Genomic DNA, 20,084 nt, shown 5'->3' with positions numbered 1-20,084 from the left:
TTGTGACCAGCTTTTAGAGCACATCAGCTTAAGGACAATATAAAACATGGGTGTTATTGCTCTAACCTTGTTCTGTTTCTTCTCATTCTTTTTTCTCTCCGTTTCAAGCATTGTGTGCAGATTTTTCACTTTGTCATCTAGTTGATGCTTTGCTTCTTCCAGTTCTTTGACAGTGTCCTTAAATTTAAAAAAAAAAAAGGGGAGGTAAGGATCAACCTGAAGCAAACAATTTATTTGGTATTTCTGCTTTCAGTACAGAATTAGCTGCCTCTTACCTTAAGCCCTGCAGTTTCATCAGAGAGAATGTCTTTTTGTTCTTGGGCCTCTTTCATGGATTCCTTTGCTTCCTTTATCTAAGCACAGAAACAACCACACAGAACTGAGGAAATTGTCAATATAATATTCAGTAAGACTAGAAAACAAAAATATATTAGCTGTTGCATTGATTCTGTCATTAAAGCAATAACAGAAAATTAGGAAGCAAATGACAAGAACTTAGAACAATACCTTTTGATCATATTCTGACAACTTTTCTAAGATTTCTGTTTTTTCTTGCAGAAGGTTTTTAATCTTTTCAGCAAGTTGCTTTTCAGTCACTAGGGAAAAAAAGAAAGCTTACAGTAACTGTACTTTATATGCTGGGGGAAAAAATCAGCTATCATTACTACCACTTTAGAGAATGTTTTCAGGTACTGACTTAAAAGCAAAAATCAGGATAGTGCCAATTCCTTGGCAGAGTCAGCCCTTTCTGCATCTCAAGATAGTAAAGCATTGAACACGGACACAAAGCTCTTGCATCACTTCACAGGAGCTGGTCACAGGACCCAGAGCAGAGGAAGGTGCTGGCTACACACAGATGAGGTATGTTCATGGAAAGAGCTGGCAGAGAGGATCTCACAGCAGTCTCAGAACATTCTTCAGACACTCAGGGAGATGCAACACCTCCCCTAACAAGCACCTTTCTGCTATATTGAAACTGAATGTTTGGTCAGCAAATGTAATAGGATGAAAGCTCTGAAAGACCTACTGGGAACAGAAGAGAGGCTGTCAGCTATGAGACAGCATCTCAAGAAACTGCACTGCTTAGACCGCAAAAAGAGCTGTGACCAAGCAACAGCCTTTAGGCATGCATTTGCTCCTCATCCTAAACAAGTCACCAAACAACCCATAGGATTCATAAAAAATCATTAACATACTTAAATTATTTTATTGCAAATTAAATTTAAAAACCACCCAATTGTAGTTCTTTTTCACGTCCTAATCCACCTCCATCTGTATCTGAATGCCCCAAGCACCACTTCCCTCACAGCAAATCCTGCAGCACAAGAAGCACTGGTTGTTCCAAATGCATCCCACAGAGTGCAATGGCAACTGCTACTCCTCCTTCCCCTCCCACACAAGGGCTCCTGGGACAGAGCATGCTCAGCCTTTCCCACTCTGGGGACAGGACAGCCAGCAAGCGACTGCCAAGGTACAAGACAGCTCTCAGCAGTTTAAGGTGGGCAGGAATCCTTTTGTTAACTTGGTCACACAACTTAAATACTGCCATTAAGGAGAAAGTAATAAATTCTATCTTTGTGACTCTAAATGTAATCTATTTTTGTCACTGTTAATATTCTATTATTTAGGATAAAGATTTTAATAACAGTACTTTTATCAAGCTTGAAGAATATCTATTTGTTCCCAGCTTCAATAGTTTCTGTCTAGCATCATACAGAAGAATATTTATGGGGGTGGAATTACACCTGTGTTCCTCATTGCCTTAGGGTAGGTTGCTAAGTAATTTCTACACCACCAATATCAGTGCTTTTCTTGCACTACAAAAATCATCTTACAGATCGAAGATGGACTTCTTTCAGCTCATCAATTCTGCATTAACTGCAAAGAAGGAAACTGCAGTATAACCACAACGAAACTAGAGAGGAATGACTGGTAAGTAGTATGGTTTGTGAGGAAAAGACAGAGAGTTCCTGTGAAGACAATTCCTCCATATTTTCATTTTGTATTCAATTATGAATTTCAGCAATCACACTACTTTAAGTTCCTTTTTTCTTTAATTCATTCAGTATATTTTAAATTTTTAAATCTGAGCTGGGGAATACTCTTGTAAGAAAGCAATGTGCTAGCCACAGGAATACCTACACATTTAGGTCTACATTTAGAGGGTCTCTCTGCTTCTGCACAGCAGTCAGTTCTGGGCTCATCTCAACCCCAAAAGGCAAGAGGAACCAGCTCCTGCTTTCCAAGATAAACAGCAAGCCCAAGTAGGTCCACTGATGGTCAGAAAACCAAAACAAACCACCCTGTGATTATCACACCAGTAAACCAATGATTCACATTTCTCTTGAACAAGGTGGAGCTTTTCCTTGCCCTTTATTTTGCAGGTGAGAGCTGCACTGTTTCTCCTGATCAAAGCATTATCAAAAGCAAAATTTAAATCCTCAGATTTAACTAATCTACTGGCCAAGTTTACACCCCAACCTTGGATTTAGCATTCCTCTTGAGAGGGAGTGAAGATGAATACCTGGTCCTCTGAAACAAACTAACAATCTTCAAAACTTTTACATGCCTAAGCACCAACTACACCAAAAAGTATTGAGAAACTTACCTTGATAAATTCGACTCTTTACCTACAGAAGAGAGAACATAAAAAAAAGGAAAAAGGATTAGCCATAAAAGGAGGTAAGTGAAAAATTTTATTCATTTTCCTTATAAAAAAAAGTCATCACTTATATGAAGATTAAAGCAGCATATGGAAAACACATCTATCACTGCCAACAAGTGTTGAGTAACACTACAAACGAGCTTAGGCTGTTTTCTAATAAAAGCTTCTAGGCTAAAGCCCTGTCCCAAAGCCTTAGTAAATGTCTGTTTACTCACTCACTAAACGGATAGCGGGAACTGCCCATATCCAATTTGCAAACAAAATGAAGCAATTTTGCATCAAACCACAGTCATGAACAAACAAAAAACACACTTGCATCCCAGTTCTGATCCCTTTAAAGCAATGACAGGTGCTTGTTTCAAAATTAACACTGTAAAAAAAGAATTTCAGAAGCATTTTTAAGCTGTTCTATTAACACTGCTTTGCATTTGAAACTGACCCAGTGTATTCAATACCAAAACTAAGCAAGGAAAAAACTACCAATATTGTTACAGATAATATTTAGTTTTAATTCATTTTTGTCAGGCAAACATTCCACAGATTTCTAGAGCATATCATGACTGTACTTGACAGCTGTAAAAGAAATTGGCCTACTGGATTCTCATCTCAGCTCCCAAGGAGATATACTCCTATACTCAAGAGCTGGTGATGATATTTTTGCACATAATTATCCGTGTAGGAAAGAGGACAAATGTAGAATGAGGAGGAGAGCGAGGAAGGGGCTCCCCAGTGAGAATTAGTATTGGGATTTTAAGTGTCTAAATGCAGTGCTTGAAAGCAGTTGGACAACATAAACAGGGAGGGATTAACTGTTTGTTTTGGAGGTAGTCAGCAACAGGCTCAAGCACATGGAAGGCTTCCCATTTCAAAGATATGCTGACCCTTTCCTCAGCCTTCTTTATTTACATCATATGCCTCTATTTTGGTTTCGAAATTGCCTCTTGCTAAGAGATCTCCAATTAGCAGCTTAAAGAAAATGCTTCTTAGCTCAAAGAAAATTGCAACTCACTTTAGCTATTCAGACCAGTATTTAGTTCACATTAATGCTCTAAGCAGAAAAAGTAAAAACACAAAAACTACACATTACTTTGAGCCCAGTAGTGCTGAAACAGTTTAACCATACAAAGGACTGCTCAGTAAGTGAAACATCAGCAGGCGTGCAAGCATGAAGAATACTCACTGAAAGGCAGGTTCTCCAGAAAAAAATAGCAAGCGTGACAATTCCCACTAAGGCGGTCATAATAACAGGCTCCCACGGAAGTCCATGGAAATCAGGCCCAGGACGCATTTCCTCAGGCAGGGTGGCAACCAACTGAAAACCGACAGCATTGACAGCTATGAGTATGTTTTCATGAAATAGTCAGGCAAAATAAACAGTCTGCAAGGCACTTATATCCCCCTTGAAAAACCAGAGAACCATCTAGAGCCTTCTTGCAGTTTTTGTGCAAACTGAAAACCGAAAATCAAGGAAACCACAGAGCAGCTCAGTGTCTGCGTTTCAACGGAAAGCTGAGTATCGGGAGGACACCTGGCAGTGGCAGCCTGCTGGGGTGCACATTTTGTGTCACACAGCACTGGTAGCTATTTGACTTGCTTTCAAATAAGGCTGTAAGGATGGGAGGAAATGGGGGAAAAAAACCCCAAAGTATTTTTCATCTGGACGTCTGTAACAATGCAGGGAAAATGGCTCAGATCTTTTCCCAGCTGTCGCCCTGGTCACAGGGTCATATGCCGTGTATCTCCTCCTCTCCCTGGAGGCCAGAGAGCACCTGGGGAGGTGTGAGCGCCTGGCACAGGCTACAGGGCCGACAGGGACATGACATGGCGCTCGGGACACAAACTGTGCGGGCCGCACGGGAGCCGCTGCCTGCTCCCTTCCTTCTACTTACCTTCTCCCTCCCTACCTTCCCTGCAGCCGACAGAGGCGAGGGACCGAAAGGAGGACGCGCACCTGTTCCTGCGGAGCCCGGCCAGGGGCGGGCTCTTCCCGCTACCCCGGGAGGCCCAGCAGTGTTCCTGGGCACCAGCGGCCGCCTCCGCTCCCTCGGGATTGCCCCACACAGCGGGGCGGGGGATGCCAGGCCGCCCCACAGAGGGGCACGGCGGGGTGAGCCCCTCAGGGGGGAGGTGTCACGGTACGGGCCGGGCCGGCGGGGTCTCTCCGCCGCTCCTCCCAGCCCGCCCACCGCCCCCGCCTCGCTCCCCTCACCTGCAGCAGCCGCCGCCCCGCCGGCAGCTCGGCCGGCGGCCCGCAGCCTCCCGCGGGGTCCATGGCGGCCCGGCAGCGCCAGGCACACGTCAGCCCAGCCCGTCAGCCCAGCCCTCCTCCAGCCCCGCACCCCGCCCCGCAGCGCCCGCCCCGCCCCTCGACCCCTGCCCCACCCCTCCGTGCCCGCCCCTTGGCGCTCGCCCCGCCCCTCGGTCCCCGCCCCGCCCCTCGGTCCCCGCCCCGCCCCTCGGTCCCCGCCCCGCCCCTCGGTCCCCGCCCCGCCCCTCGGTCCCCGCCCCGCCCCTCGGTCCCCCCCCCGCCCCTCGGTCCCCGCCCCGCCCGTCGCGTCACGGCGCGCGCCGCCGCACTCACCAGCCGCAGCAGCTCCCGCGCCGCCCGCCAGGGGGCGCCCGCGTCCGCCCCGTCGGCACCTGCGCGGGGGGGAAGGGGGTCAGTGTCACCGCGGGGAGGGACAGTGCGTGGGGAGCCCCGCACCGCACCCCTCCTTGAGCCAGGGCACCCGGGGAAGGGGCTAAATGTCCTCGGAAAGGCTGCGTTACGGGCACGGACACCGCTGTGCAGCAGGGCTTTGCTGAGCCTGCTGCCTCTGACAGTGCGTGAACAGCAACACAGCAGCTCACAATTTTCATCTCCCAGCTGGTGATCCTTCCCAGCACTGCTCACAGAATCACAGAAAATCCTGAGCTGGAAGTGACCCACAAGAATCGTGGAGTCCAGCTTTGCACAGGACATCCCCAAGGGTCACACCATGTGCTCTAGAGCACTGTCCAAACACTCCTTGAGCTGTTGGTACCCTCTTATTACGGCATAAGCTTTAAACCATCTCCACCTCTACCCTGACCTGAATCCTGGCCCTCCTCTTGCTGCTGCTGCTGCCATGAGTCCAGGCCAGCAGATTCCACAGCCACCACCTGCCTGTTTCACCAGGGAACAGCTGCTGTGACCAACAGCTCAGCAGCATCAGCCCAGTCACTGCACAGCACTTCTACCATTCTTCATAGGAAATCCTGGCAAATAGCATTTAACCACCTTTAAGGAAGGAAAAGTCTTAAATACAGCTGAACATCTGATTGCTTAACCATGTAAGTTATCCACCATTTACAATTCATCAGGTGCCTTTGCAGTCAACCTAGAGTTTCCACCAGATCTCAAAAGCTACAGGGGATGGTACAGCACCACAGGAGCATCCAAAAACTAAGCAAGATATGCCTGAATTGTTTTGTGGAGACAGATTTATAAAGCATAGTCAGAGGTGAATGTAGAAAAGCTGAGCTTAGCACCCAGGACAGAGTCAAACACGGTGTCATGCCAAAACAGGGCAGGGGAAAATGACAGTAATAGGACCCCTTCTTGGCACAATGACGAGTCAGCACAGATCAGCACTCCAGCTCCAGAGGGATAAGGCCTCAGCCAAAGAGAGTCAAACATTTCTCCTACTCCAACCCACAGAGAAATTACTGAACTGCCTGAGGGGGAAGCTGCACACATCTTTCCTGGAAAGTGATACAGCCTAGAGACACAGGCTAAAAGGAGCAAGAAGAGAGGGCACATGATTCTATGGGCAGTCCTGTCTACAGCACATGACTATTCGGCTGTCAGTCCCTGCAAGGAAGAACAAAATTGGGCTTCCAGCGATTTCTGCTCTTTATCCACTACCATCCTGAGACACAGTCCACAAACCCAAGCACAGAGCTGTAACTACAGCACTCACAGCGGGAGCACTTTTCTTACTCCTACATTGCAAAATGATAGAAAAACCGCTGTGCTGAGTTAACGACACGGGACTGCCACGGATCAAGGACAGCCATTAGGATTAACAGCAACGGTGAAAACACCTGGTTTCTGCATAAAAATGCATTCAACCATGCACCTCTTCAAGAGCAAAACAAGAAAATAACCCAATTTCCAATGGTTACCTGCAGCAATGTCCTCCTGGGCACTCTGTCCTGAATCCACTGATCCAAAGGAAGTGTCTTCCAGGAGCGATCCTCTTTCACTGTCATACACTTCTTTGGCTTCTCCATTATCTGAGAAACTGGCCTCTTCATGCTCAGGTGGAACATTAAGAACCCTCTCTTCCTCCTCAAAAGGTCGCTCTGGCCTCTTATCTTCAAGCTGCCAAAATTCCTGATTGCCTTCATCAATGGCATTCGGGTTTCTGATGGTAACTCTGTCATATTCAGCCTCTTTTGCATCATCTGTGACAGACAAGACATGAATGAAAGCACTGAGCTAATGTGTATTTCTTACCCACCGCTGCCTTCAATGAAATATTGCATTTGACAAAGCTTTCTTGACACTTTTGAAGTATTTCTGCTTGTGTATTCTCAATCAGCTTTCAGTAACATCTAATTAAATGTTCATATGAAATTTATGCAAGATACCAACCACTGACCTTGCGGTGAAACATTGCAAGGTGAAGTATTTTCATCACTCATGACCTTATCAGAAATCACATACTTAGCATGTACTGCTGTAAAAGGAGCCTTGCTAGGAGAGTATCTGAACATCTTGCACAGTAGCTAGAAAAACCAGCAAGTTTGCAGCAGACTTATCTCTGGTTCTTCCCCAGTCAAGAGATCTGTTTGTTCAGTATTTCCACCTACATGCCCTTTTATGAATGTGGGGAAAAAAAACGACGAGACACCAGAGATATTAGGTGCAGGGATTTAGTACCTGAACTTTGCATTAATCACTGGATCTCTCATAATTAGGTGCTAACTAGTTCAGGGAAAAAAGGCTGTTCTAAACCCTTCAGAGAATTCAGTATATGTGAACTACTACATATCAATCCCTGTTTCTTAAGGAGGTATAGACATGTCCTGACTGACTACGTCTAGACACATCCATGCATGGATCCCACTTATTTTACACAGAACTTGGTATGTAAGAACAGACATCCTGAGCTCAACAAACATTTTCTTTCAGGATTGTCCCTGAGCCAACTCATCAAAACGTTGAAAACATGCATGAAAAATAAGCAAAATCCTGGATTTCACAAGGCCTCTTTTAATTCTACTCCCTCACACTCTTCTTAAGGCATCTCTGGGTTAAATAGCATTGCCTGGGGTAGAGTTTTACTTCTGTTAAATCTATTTATTAACTGGTTTGACATCCTACCTTGAATGTGCAGCTGGTCATCTTCCTGTTCTGGAGCAGATGCAAGTGGGACACTCTCACTAGCAGATGAATATTTACTCCTTAAAGAATATATTAATTCTTGAATGTCATCCATCAGTGCACTCTCCTCATCGTACAAATCCATCTCTTTCACCACCTCCTCTTTATTTTCTGCCACTCTGGAATCCAGAACTTTTCCTACGACATCCATAATGTTAGATTCTGAAAACTCAAGTATCTGGTCCAAGGCTTTTTCTATGTCTCCATTATTATGGCCTGCCTTGCGTGCAAGCTCCATCTCCACCTTCATGTCGTGAAACATGCCTTCTATCCTAACCACATGTTGGAACCCAAGGTACTTTTGTAGGCGCATCACACGCTTCTCATCAAGAAAATCTCTCATTATTGTGAGCTGTTGCACAGACTCATTGAAGTCTGTTACAGTGCCATTTGTGGCTGCTGAGCTGTCAGCAGGGGTGGGGAAATGTGCAGGCTGCTGCTGGTCATTTCTTGTATGCTCTGAATTTTGCACCTCTTTTGAGTCTTTCTGTAAAATGCTCTCTGGGAAATTATCTTTCCTTTGGTCAAAGTAATTGTTGTCTTCTTCATCAGGAGATTGGAAATTATCTTCTTCCAGAGCTGGTGATTCCTCAGTTTCAGAAGACTCCTCATAATCTTCCATTACATGTTCCATCTCATTCAATTGAGCATCTTTTCTCACTGGTACGTCAGCATCTTTGTTCCCAGTCTCACTTGCATTTTGGATGCTGATTGCTTTGTTATCCTCCTTAGAAACCAAGTTTGTGTCCTTTCCTGTTTTATAAGTAGGATTTGGGGTTCCTGAAACAGCTTCACTTAGTCCTTCCAATTCAGAATCTGTATTTTCAGTATGTAGTGTATCACCCTGTATATTTGCAGCCCTTGCTTGTGACAGCTTAGCACTTGCTGCATTCTCATCTTCCAGTAGCTCATCTTCTACACGTTTCAGGTCAGGGTAATCTTCAGCATCTGGCTCTTCAGATTGCAATTCTGGTCTTAATGTTCTTTCTTTAGCTAAATCTGTGTCATGATTTCTATCTGAGTCTGCATCCTCAGTATGAGCAGTTCCTTGCTGAGTAAGATTCTCTGTATTAGTATTCTGTGCAGTGCTTTTTGATTTTTCTTCAGGGGAACTTTTCTCAATGCTTTCTTCAAATACTGGCATCTTTCCAAAATTTCTTGAAGGTTCTTCATTCACATTTGCCTCTGAATACTCAGTCTCATTTTCCCATGGCCTAGGTTGCTCAACAGCTCTGCTATGGCTTGGGTCTTCCTCCCCTGCAGGATTTTCTTTCATGCTTCTCCTTTTTATTTCCAGTTCTTTGTTAGGAGAGGCAGTTATTTTATTTTCATTATCAGTTTCCCTTATTTTTTTTAAATCTTCTTCATGTCCAAGAAGTTCTTTCTCCACTGCAGGCATTCCATGCTCCACTTTCACTCTCAAGAGGTCAGTATCTCCTAATTCACTTTGAGATGCATTTTTTACCTCTTCTACTGGTTTGGCTGGAACATCAGCAGAAGACTTGCTCTCAGCTCTTCCTTTCCCTTCTGTTTTGTCCAGTGACCTTTTGTGCTTTAAATCACTCTCCAAGACCTCCTCTGAGGTATCATCCTCAAACTTTTTCTCACCTTTCTCTATCTGAGCAAGTGGCGCTCTTTCAAGAAATTTGTTGATATCATCATCAGATGGTTGTAAAGCATCTTGCTTGTTTTTAATAAATGATTTGGACTCTAGATCATCTTCTAGACCAGGCAAAGCAGGAGGATCAGGCACAGGTGTACTCTTCAGTGCTCCAGTACGTGACTCTGTTCCATCAGTGAGCTGCACTTCAAACTGTTTGGTTTTGTTTGGTTTTTCTTTTGAACTCAGATCATCTGTACTTACAGGTTCCTTTCTAACCCCAAGGAGTTCTTTGGAGAGATCCTCAGGTTGAGTTGTTGCTGGTGCTTCTCTTTTACTAATTAGCACCACATCATCCTGTTTCTCTTTTGTCTGTTTAGATTCAGACCTGTCCACACTTCCACTGTCACCCAATGTCTCGCTCCTACTGAAGGCATCCTGAAGAAGTAATGCATCTGAATTGGGTTCCTCCTCATTGTCTCTTTGGTTATTTAGCTTTCTAGCACCCTTTGCATCTTCATCAGGTTCATGGTTTTGTGACTCAATGTCATTGTTTCCATCATCTTCTAAATCCTTTGGGGATGTAATTTCATTCTCTACCATAAAAGACAGCAAAGGGATTTCTGCAGACTGATCTTCAAAGTCTGGCTCCTCCTCTGCATCATGAGGATTAATGCTCAAATCTTCATTTAAATCATCTTCCAGTGACGTAACAAGGCGAGTCACTTCATCATCTGATACAACAGCATCAGCAGTTGAGCCAAATTTTGTTTTCAAGTTCACAGAGAGCTCTCTGTTTAAAAGCATATAGGCATTGACTTCTTCATTCTCTTGGTCAAGTTGACTGGTTTCACCCTGAGGAATACTAGTGTTTTTGGTATTTTCACTTTCTAGCCCTTTTAATTTCCCATGTAGCATTCCTTTCAAGTGCTCATGTGCAATTTGATCTCCCTGAGAGTTTTCTGTGTGACTATTGACACTGGAGTCTCCCCCAGCATTTTCAGTTCCTTCTGTAAGAGAACTGTCTACTTCGTCTGTCAAGACGAGGCCTTCTTTGTCTTCTTCAGTGCTTTGCTTGTCTGTCTCCAAAGCACCAAGGGACTTTACTCTATCATCCTGTTCAATCTCTTTATCTCTCTCTGTTCCTTCAGCTGGTTTTGTTCCCGGATCACTCAATTCAGTTTGCCCTTCACTTGCTATCGTCTCTTGCAATGACTTCAAAAGCTCATCCACATTATAATTATCAAAGTCATCCCGTCCACCATCAAAGCAAACAAAGTCTGTTTCCTGAAATGAAAAACAATATGTAGTCAAAAAGTATAATTTTCTTTCTTACAACAATGAGACCAAATCCATTTGACTAGTTAGAGAGATGCAGCAGCAAAGTAAATTATTTTAATCATGCAGAACTAACCCCTTGAGTCATTAAGCAAAATTCTGAAAGCAGTGGAGTTTTGCCCAAAGACTCACAATTTTTGGCTTTATGCCACCAGAGACCTCCAAGTGAACAAAGTGGAAGTCAGAAACAGAGCTGACAGTATTACACTTTACTCATCACCATATATCCTGAATCAAGAACAAGTCTATTACTGAATGTCAGTGAAGAGAAGAAAACAAATGTTGCTAAGCATGCTTGTCATGATCTCTTTTAGCTAGTCTCTCCTTAAATGACCAAGTATTCCAAGTAGAAGCTCCCTGTTACACGATTTCTGAAAAATAAATAGAAGCAGTGCAAGACACTGAACATGATTTCATAAAATGGTTTTCATCGGTAGGGACCTTAAAGATCATTTAGTTCCAACTCCCCTGCAATGGGCAGGGACAACTTCCACAAGATCAGGTTGCTCAAAGTCCCTTCCAACCTTGACTTGAACACTTCCAGGAATAGGACATCCATGACTCCTGCGCAACCAGTTCCAGAGCCTCACCACCCTCACAGCAAAGAATTTTTTCCTACTATCTAACCTAAACCTACTCTTAGTTGGAAGGCATTCCCCCTTGTCCTGTCACTCCATGCCCTTGTAAATAATCTCTCTCTCCATCTTTTTGTAGGTTTCTTTCAGGTAATGGAAGGCTGCAATTATTTCACCCCTAAGCATTCTCTTTTCCAGGCTTTCCTCATAGGAGATGTGCTCCATCCCTCCAATCATCTTGATGGCCTCCTCTGGACTTGCTGTGACATGTCCATGTCCTTCCTGTGCTGGGGACCCCAGAGCTGGATGCAGGTGTGGTCTCAACAGAGTGGAGCAGAGAGGTAGAATCACCTTCCTTGGCCTGCTGGCCACAGTGCTTTGGATGCATCCCTGGACACAACTGGCTTTCTGGGCTGCAAGCACATCTAAAGCTGCAGCCTCAAAGAGTCCTTACTCACATAACTCTGGATTTACTGTCTAGTAGAGCATGAAAGCCATTCATGTATGAAAGGGCTGAAGGACCAATTCTAGAATCAGAGGGCTAAGTGTGTCAGGTTTTCTTTGTTTCTGATAGTACTTTAAACTTGGAAAGTTTGGGAAAAGAAAGCATTTTGAATACATACTAAACTGCCTATGTGCAAGCCAGCTACTGGCACTTCTAGAGGTCAATCCAAACAGATTCCATTAGAAGAAAACCATAACATCCAAGAAAAGAAAGATCAATGCCCACATTTTGGGCTGATGCTTTCACAGCCATCCACCTACTGAGCTGCTAAAACATTCCACCCCACACACATATGTGCACCTTTTCACATATGTAGCTGCTTACTAACAAAAAGTTACTAAAAATCACTGATATTCTCCTCCTTGGGGATTTTACTGAATGCTGAGGTTAAGAAACAGTAAGAAGCCCAACTGAAAAGAAAAAAACAAAGAAGACTTACATCTGTTGGCAATTCTAGCTCCTCATTGGAATAATTATGATTTATTTCAAGTAAATCCTTTGGAAAATATCCAAAATCACTTCCAACCTGCCAAAAAAAGAAACAGAAGCAAACAAAAAGCAGTAAAGAAGCTTTAGAAATCAAGCAACTATGTCAAAAATCCTAACTGCAGACACCAGTAACAAATATGTCAAACTGACTCTCAAGTATCCTAAATGAAGTTTAACACAGTGAATAAAAGACCAGTGATACCTTGTTTATGCAAGAGTTTTCATTGAGGTTTTATACTACATTTCACAACAGCCTGGTGAGGCTGGTAGGTTTTACTGTTTGTGTTTTAAAGCCCAACCTATAACACATTATTAGGAGAGCTGGGAACGAAGCCCACACATTCTGGCTCATGTACTTTAACTGCTATTGTGTGCCCTCACAGGCACCACACATGCCTTGAGGATTTTCTGAAGTAGCAAGCAGAAGAGGATCTTTAGTTAATAAGACTTACATTTATACACAATATTACAGCCCAGAATATGCTTACTTTGTAATTTATGGAAAAAAAAAATTCTTAAAGCAGATTGTAGGAAAATGCAAAATTGTACCTGAGGTACTAATTATTTTAAAGCCTGTGTGGAAAATATACCCCACGCTGCAAATGCACTGTTGATATTCAGTGGCTAACACGAGCAAAAATCAGTCACAGTGGCTATTTTCAAGTAACTTGACGTGTTAAGCCAAGGTAAACAGTGGAAGACAAGAATCTCTCTTATCAATCATCGGGTAAGATCTACACAGTAATGCTCTCGCTTGAGAGTTCTGACAACAGCTGACAAGAAGCCAATATTAATAGAATGCTATCACTACACAGATTAGATAATTCAGGTAATTAGAACCTAGCAGAACACACCCAGAAAAGTACAGAGTTCCTAGACGACCAAAATATCCGGGGGGAAAAATAATGTTGGTCATTTCCTCAATCATTTGTTATAGGAGGAAGATGACAATTGCCAATATTCTTGAAGAGTTTGTTTGTAAAGAGCACTCAGCTAAAGACCAAATTAAAAAAGAAACCAGTTATGTCAAAACAATTAGGGGTACAGAGATAGATGTATTGTTACGCTGACTGCAATGAAATAGGTTAACCTTGGCTGAAGTTTTCTGGATTTACAATGGCATAGAAAAAAGGAGAGGAAAATAGTATCAGGTAAATAATATCTCCTAAAAATGTTTTGGGTGTTTATTTTGATATGCAAGCAAAGTAAGCACTGACGCATTATAGGACTTCCTTTTTTTACTATTTTTCATTCAAATCTTACCTTCCATAGTTGAGATCTCTGAAGTTAGCTACACATATATTAAAAAAAAACAACAGACTGTTCCCTCCCCACCTTTTGTAAACACATACACTCTTACAAAAAACAGATAACGTGTGCACTTTATTATCAAGAATTACCAGGAATGGGAAATTAATTTTGACAAGTCAAATCAAAAGCTTGTCCTTGTGTGGTATACAAGTTTTATTCTAAATTAGTTTGTTTTTCTCTCCAAACTTCTACTCTAGTTTTTAACAATCCTTTTGCAAACAAAAGCTGAAGCTTCAAAGTAGTGTCCTTGCTAATCTCTGTGACTCTCATTATAATCAGGCATCATGATTTGAAACTTATTTATTGTAATCCAAGCTGCTGACCATACAAGTCCTCTGCAGTGACCCAGTTTGCCACTTCTGTAGTTTATGAGCCATATGGGATCTGCAAGCCCAAAATTTCATCTGCTTCTCTCCCTACAATTCCTCTCTTGTAAGGGAAAAAATGCCTCATTGTGCAAATAAAGGAAACATTCTTCATTCTCTGCAGACACAAGAGAGGAAAGGCATTGTGAATGCCAAGTAAATGAGGGAGAAGAAAGTGTACCATCCATATCCACTCTCTTCCCAGCTAAAATGTTGTGCATGGTCAAAACATGTAGCTTTGTGTGCAGCATCTGTCCCCACCAGTGCCCACGTGTGACAGGCAGCTGCAGCACATTCACTGACCAAGAAACCAGACCCTCACACCATCTACCAGAAAGCTGCAAAAGAAGAGGTTCCAATGTTTTGTCTTAAAGCCCACATCCCTAAAGCACAGGCATCACAGGTACCCAAAACTGCATTATGGGATAAAGATAAGCTCTTTTGGTCTGCCCTTGCTGAATGATGGCATTGCTAGGAAAACTCAGAATTTCCCTGATCCTCTGGGTCCTCCAGACATATCCTGTTTTCCTCCCTTTCCTTAAATTTACCCCTGCTATCTTCATTTTCATTAACCTATGCACAAGATTTGAAAACAAAGAAAAGAAAAAAACAAACCCAAAGACAAACACCCAAGAAAAGCCACAATCTGGAGACAAGTCCATTTCTTCTAATGTTAGGCCAGATATAGTTTTCTCAGCCTTGAATCATAAAGTTCATACCTTTGCCATCAGATAAAATAACAATCTTAAAGTGTACTTGACAAAATGCTTATGTTAAAAAGCATGGACTTTTACTTGGAATTATCTGAAGTACTTTTGGAGTTCTGGACCCTGCACAGAAGAGTCTACATAACAACTTGATGGAGTACGCAACACAAGGTTGATGCTGAAGAGGAGACTGGTTTTACAGCAGTAAACAATGCACTGGACAACAAGAGCACCTGATGTGCTCCACCTTTTGGACAAAAAAACCCAAACAATAAAAAACCCCAAAAAAACCAACAAGCATTTTCCTGGAACTGATGTATTAGTGAAATTCATAACATAAAATGACTATTAAATTATGGTCATGCAATACTTTCCAAGCATTTGGCTTTGCTTCACTAATGAGGTTTAGACAGCTCTGCTGAAAACTGCATGCTATATAATGCATAGAATATACTACTGGGTTTCAGAATTTTTTCACATACTAAATACCCAGTGAGCATAGCATGTGCTCTGTAAGCAATATAGTATACATGACTGGGATCACAAAATAAGGGATCTATTTCATCAAAATACAACATATTTGCTGGCACAAGGAAAAAAAATCAACAATGTTTTGAAAGGGTGGAGTGAATTAGAAAAGCAAAGGCAAATAAAGGCCAGACCTAACTCCCATAGATTTGTCAGCCTTAGTGAAAGGCGCCTTTTCTTATCAGATTATCTCTCTTCAGGTCAGAAATATTACTGTATTTATCATGGCTCCTCCAAATTGATTTCAGGATCAAAGTCTGTATTTACAATTTGTTTGAAATAAGCCCCATGTTGCAATATAGAAGCTTCTCATGCACACATTCCCCTAATGTCTGCCCACACCTGAAGATCAGAATAGTCATTATCCCTTGATTTCAAAGTTTCTATTATGCCCTAACCAATCCTTTCCTCCCAGAAACTTTGGGGAATGGAAAAAGGCAGCAGGGTAGATGCATGGGATCAAATGATGCCCACAAAGCCCACATGAAGTGGCACAATGAGATCCCAAAAGGGCAATGTCAGAAGGTAACATACCTTCCATTGGAATTCGTTTGATGGGAGATCTCACTGGGTAGCCTGTTTTTAATTAGCAAGCAGCAGCTTCCCCCTAGCTCCAGGTCTGCACACAGCAGACACGGCTGGGCTGCATAAATCAAGCTGCCCAGCCAAACCTGGCATGAGAAATCAAGGGGCTCAGCCAAACCTGGCATGGGAAGTCACGCTGCAGGAGAGAGCCCCCAGTGCTATGTGTGAGGCTGGGACAGGGGCAGACTGAACATGCAAGGACAAGCACCTCAGACCCCACTGGAGCGCTTCCACACTGGCTGTTGTGGTCTGACAATTAATGTAGCAGCAGTCAGTCAAACCAGGGAAAAAAGAAATAAACTGAATCAGTCTGTCAGCACAGCCCTAAAAGGAACATTGAAAACAGTGTAACACAACTGAAAAATTACAACAAATAAAATGGAGCTTTTTAATTCTCAGACATGCCAACTTCAGCTTTTACTTGTTAAACTCAAAGCAAACATTCTTTTAACTTGGAGACACACCTAACTGTTGCATGATCTTCCTATCAGTGAATAATTCAACTGAATATTAACTCAGCAATTATCTTAATCTGCTGTCTGATCTTGCAGCCTGCATTGCACCTTGTTAGAAGATGCAAAATTGGCCCCACGCTGCTACTCCGCGTCTCAAGAACTGGCAGCCCTGGAAACCTGTACTAGCTAATTAACCAGATTATTTATGGTACAGTACATGTCAGAAGGGAATTACCAGCATGGTACAATTATAAACTCTTCTTGAACCACGTGCTGCAGTTTTTCTACTCTCTTCTGTATCGTTCTAATAGGATTCAGCTCCTACTGAGAGCTTGGCTGTCCACGCCTAGTCTGAAAGTGGTTACAGAAAGTGATACATCCTGATTTTCACTAAACCACTAGACCCACAGTCAAGACCCAGGTGTGGTTTCAAGCACCCTAGACCACTGTCCCAATTATCTATCCCTTGGGAAGACCAGAGTGAGACAGGAGGTTGAAGTAAACAATCTGGACACAAAAAGGGTTACAGGGTAAGCATGGGAAGGAGGCAAAAGGGACTAGGTTTAAGCCACTTTCAGACTGCCAGCATTTTCAAGGAAAGCCCAAAAACCTCACTCTTCTCCTGGGGCATCTCACTTCTCTTTCTGTCAGGCAAATAACGTGCTTGTGAAAGTCAAGAGGAGTTTTCTATGAAATAACTGCAAATATGGGGATGTTCCTTTTCTGTTAGCAGAAGCCCCTCAGATTGCCCAAAGACGCTGACTCAGACAAGGCCACTACTCTACAAGCTGCTAAGGTGCAGATGAAAGACAGACCTTTTAAAAATCAAATTTACTTTAATCCTTTTTAGTTTTACTACTTTCCCCCCCCCCTCCAAATCTGCATGTAGCTTAGAGGAAAAAGGCAGATGAATATTAGGAAGAGAAAAGCAATTAAAACATGTACATGGAACAATCTTCAGCAGGATTACAAAGTGCAGGATGAGATCATGTCATAGGAAAACACAGGCACAGGCTTAAGCCTCCCTAGGTGGGAAAGGAGGCTCAGCTTCCAGGCAGGCCCATGGCCACCACTTACAGTACTGCAATGGGACGTTTCCAACACAAAGGCAGTTTTCTAACAGTTTTTAGCACACATTAGTGTTGCCCATTTTTCACAGCACTTAGGTTTGATCAAACCGCATCCCATTTCCCTCTGGTCTCAAGACAACATGGCATTCACTATGCGACTTAGCCACGTTCAAAACCCTATGTGTTCCCTTACAAAGCAAAAGCAAGAAAAATAGATTGCCAACTGAAAGCACCAAGAAGAGCAAGCAGAAGAAATGCTTTACAGTACTTACGCTTCCAGCCCAAAGCTCTGTTGATTCTCCTATTAGTTTGTAATATACGTACACCGCTTCTCCCTTCTTGAAATTTACAAAGCGACAATCCGGACCTTTAAAATCCCGCATTGCCTTCCCTCGGCACATTAACACTGTCCAAAGGAAACAAAGAGAAGAGTACGACTTAAAATATAGCAGTAATGAAACACCAGTTTCACTAAAAGGGACTTTGCCAACTGTCAGTAAACAAGTCGTCCCCGCAAGCACCGCTTTCCTATTTTCCAGACTGGGTCAAGAGATAAGAACTCAACTGAAAGTATAACTGAAATATAAGATTATTTTAGTTAGAGCTTAAAAAAGGTAAATTATGGCAAAAAAAAAGGCAAGTATGCTGTATTCTGATCAAGACAAACGTTTGACAAAGCACTGGAGAATTACATTCTGAGGAGCACTGTGGAGCTAATTAATAATGTTACATTAAAAAGATGACATCCATGCCCCAGCGAATCAGTCCTGAAATTATCCCACGCAGAGAGAACACCCAGAGAGTGGGTTTATAACGAGAGGGCTTTGCAGGGAAAAGAAAAACCCCACGGAGCTGCGGGGATCTGAAAACTTGGCCGAGAGGAGAGGGACGGCGCGCGTGGGCGCCGCGTTCCCATTTCCCCCGATTCTCCGCACTTTCTGTGGCAAAGCCGGGGAGGAGAAGGGAGCGGGAAGCGCCTCCGGGAGGCACCTTCGCCCACCGGGACCTTCCCGGGCCACCCCCGCCGCCCCCACTCACTGCTGCACTCGGGGTCGGCGCAGCGCTTGCGCTCGGCGAAGCGGCGGCCCAGGCCGGGCGCGGCGGCGGCGGCGGCGGAGCAGCGCAGGGGCGGCGCGGGCAGGAGCAGCAGCAGGGCGAGCAGCAGCCGGGGGTCCGCCGGCGGGGCTGCGGCCATGTCGGCAGGCGCCAGGAGGGAAGGAGGGAGGGAGAGAGGGAGGACAGAGGGAGGGAGCAGACACGTCAGCAGCGCCGGCGGGAGGGCGATGTGGCGGGGGAGGGACGAGCGCGGCCCCGCCGCCGCGGCGGGAGGAGGGCAGCGCACGGACCCTCCCTCTCTCCCGGCACTGCATCCCGATCCCGATCCACATGCCCATCCCCACCCCGATCCACATCCCTATTCCGATCCCGCCGCCGCGCCTGGCAGGAATCCGGCTCTTTTTCAGGCTCTTCTAGCCCCTCTCAGAGACAAGAGGGAAGGTCCTGCCCCTTATTCTTGCTTGTTAATAGCGGGTTTCTGCAGCAGAGAAGCGAGCGGCGCAGCGGCCTGACCGTGGTTCAGGAAGGATGTAGTTGCCCCCTGTAAGGATACGACAGATCCAAACACCCCTCTGGCTGCGCTCCCTCCTGCCCCGCCGAGCAGTTTCCACGTCCGTCGCTGACCTCCGAGAGCCTGAGGTTACAGCTGCGATGAGGAGCTCACTCATCCGTGGTACCGCTGGCGAAAGTGCAGCGTTCACACCGAGCAGCTGAAAACGCAGGGATTCCCCCCCAGGCCCATCCTGGCCCTTCTGTATCTGCAGCTTCCACTTGCTGATACATTTTAACTACTGAATGTTTGCAAACCGATAGACTTGCTTGTGAACATCTGTGCCTCTGCTTGCAGAATCACAGAATATCCTGAGTTGGAAGGGCCCCCCACAAGGGTCATCGAGTCCAACTCCTGGCCTAGCACAGGACAATCCCAAAATCTCACCAGGTGCCAAAGTTTTGAGAGCAGAAGACTTTGGCTTATTATACACACAGTAACACCAAAACAGTGAATAGTTAATGAGAAATAAATACCTTGTCCCCTCATTAAAATTACACATTTCACATTCATGGAATTATGTTGCAATGATAAAAGAAAGAAAGATTTTTAGAACCATAATCACCAACAACGTGAATTCAATCAGACGCACAGGGTTGAACTTGCCACTTTCTGGTCCTTATAATCTACTTTGAATGGAAGTTGCAATGTCGGAAGCAGTTCTGGTGAAGGAAAGCTGCGCAGCTCTGTAGGGGCAGAGCAGAAGAGAATCATAAAATCACAGAATCCCAGAATGTTTTGGGTTACTATTCCACTATTTTACACATCCATCACCTTCATTTTGCTTCAGAGATCTAAAATAGCAGGATGACTGCAAGAAGTCACAATGCTAATGTAACAGCTGAAAACCAAAACTCTTTATCCCACCTTCTTTT

The 20,084-nt window shown here is 44.1% G+C and overlaps 1 protein-coding gene across 3 annotated transcripts in view; it reads right to left on the bottom strand.

Moving 5' to 3' along the window:
- The window catches only part of MIA3 (MIA SH3 domain ER export factor 3), a 28,219-nt gene extending 8,980 nt beyond the window's left edge, over nt 1-19,239 (bottom strand). For 2 of the 3 annotated variants that reach the window (XM_071579194.1, XM_071579202.1), the window contains exons 1-11: nt 18,642-18,849; nt 17,876-18,009; nt 12,533-12,619; nt 8,016-10,962; nt 6,812-7,093; nt 5,247-5,305; nt 3,846-3,977; nt 2,609-2,630; nt 508-596; nt 276-353; nt 67-177 (exon numbers count right to left, since the gene is read on the bottom strand). In XM_071579194.1, coding sequence (XP_071435295.1) covers nt 67-177; nt 276-353; nt 508-596; nt 2,609-2,630; nt 3,846-3,977; nt 5,247-5,305; nt 6,812-7,093; nt 8,016-10,962; nt 12,533-12,619; nt 17,876-18,009; nt 18,642-18,798 — 4,098 coding nt within the window. In that variant the 5' untranslated portion in view covers nt 18,799-18,849. Of the gene's footprint in view, nt 1-66; nt 178-275; nt 354-507; nt 597-2,608; nt 2,631-3,845; nt 3,978-5,246; nt 5,306-6,811; nt 7,094-8,015; nt 10,963-12,532; nt 12,620-17,875; nt 18,010-18,641; nt 18,850-19,172 lie in introns of those variants that run through there. The other variant, XM_071579211.1, reaches the window with a different exon arrangement.
- Nucleotides 19,240-20,084: the final 845 nt, after the last annotated feature.

The sequence above is a fragment of the Pithys albifrons genome, chromosome 2 (assembly GCF_047495875.1).
Source record: "Pithys albifrons albifrons isolate INPA30051 chromosome 2, PitAlb_v1, whole genome shotgun sequence".
Classification (NCBI taxonomy): domain Eukaryota; kingdom Metazoa; phylum Chordata; class Aves; order Passeriformes; family Thamnophilidae; genus Pithys; species Pithys albifrons.
This window is presented reverse-complemented; position numbering and strand designations above follow the sequence as displayed.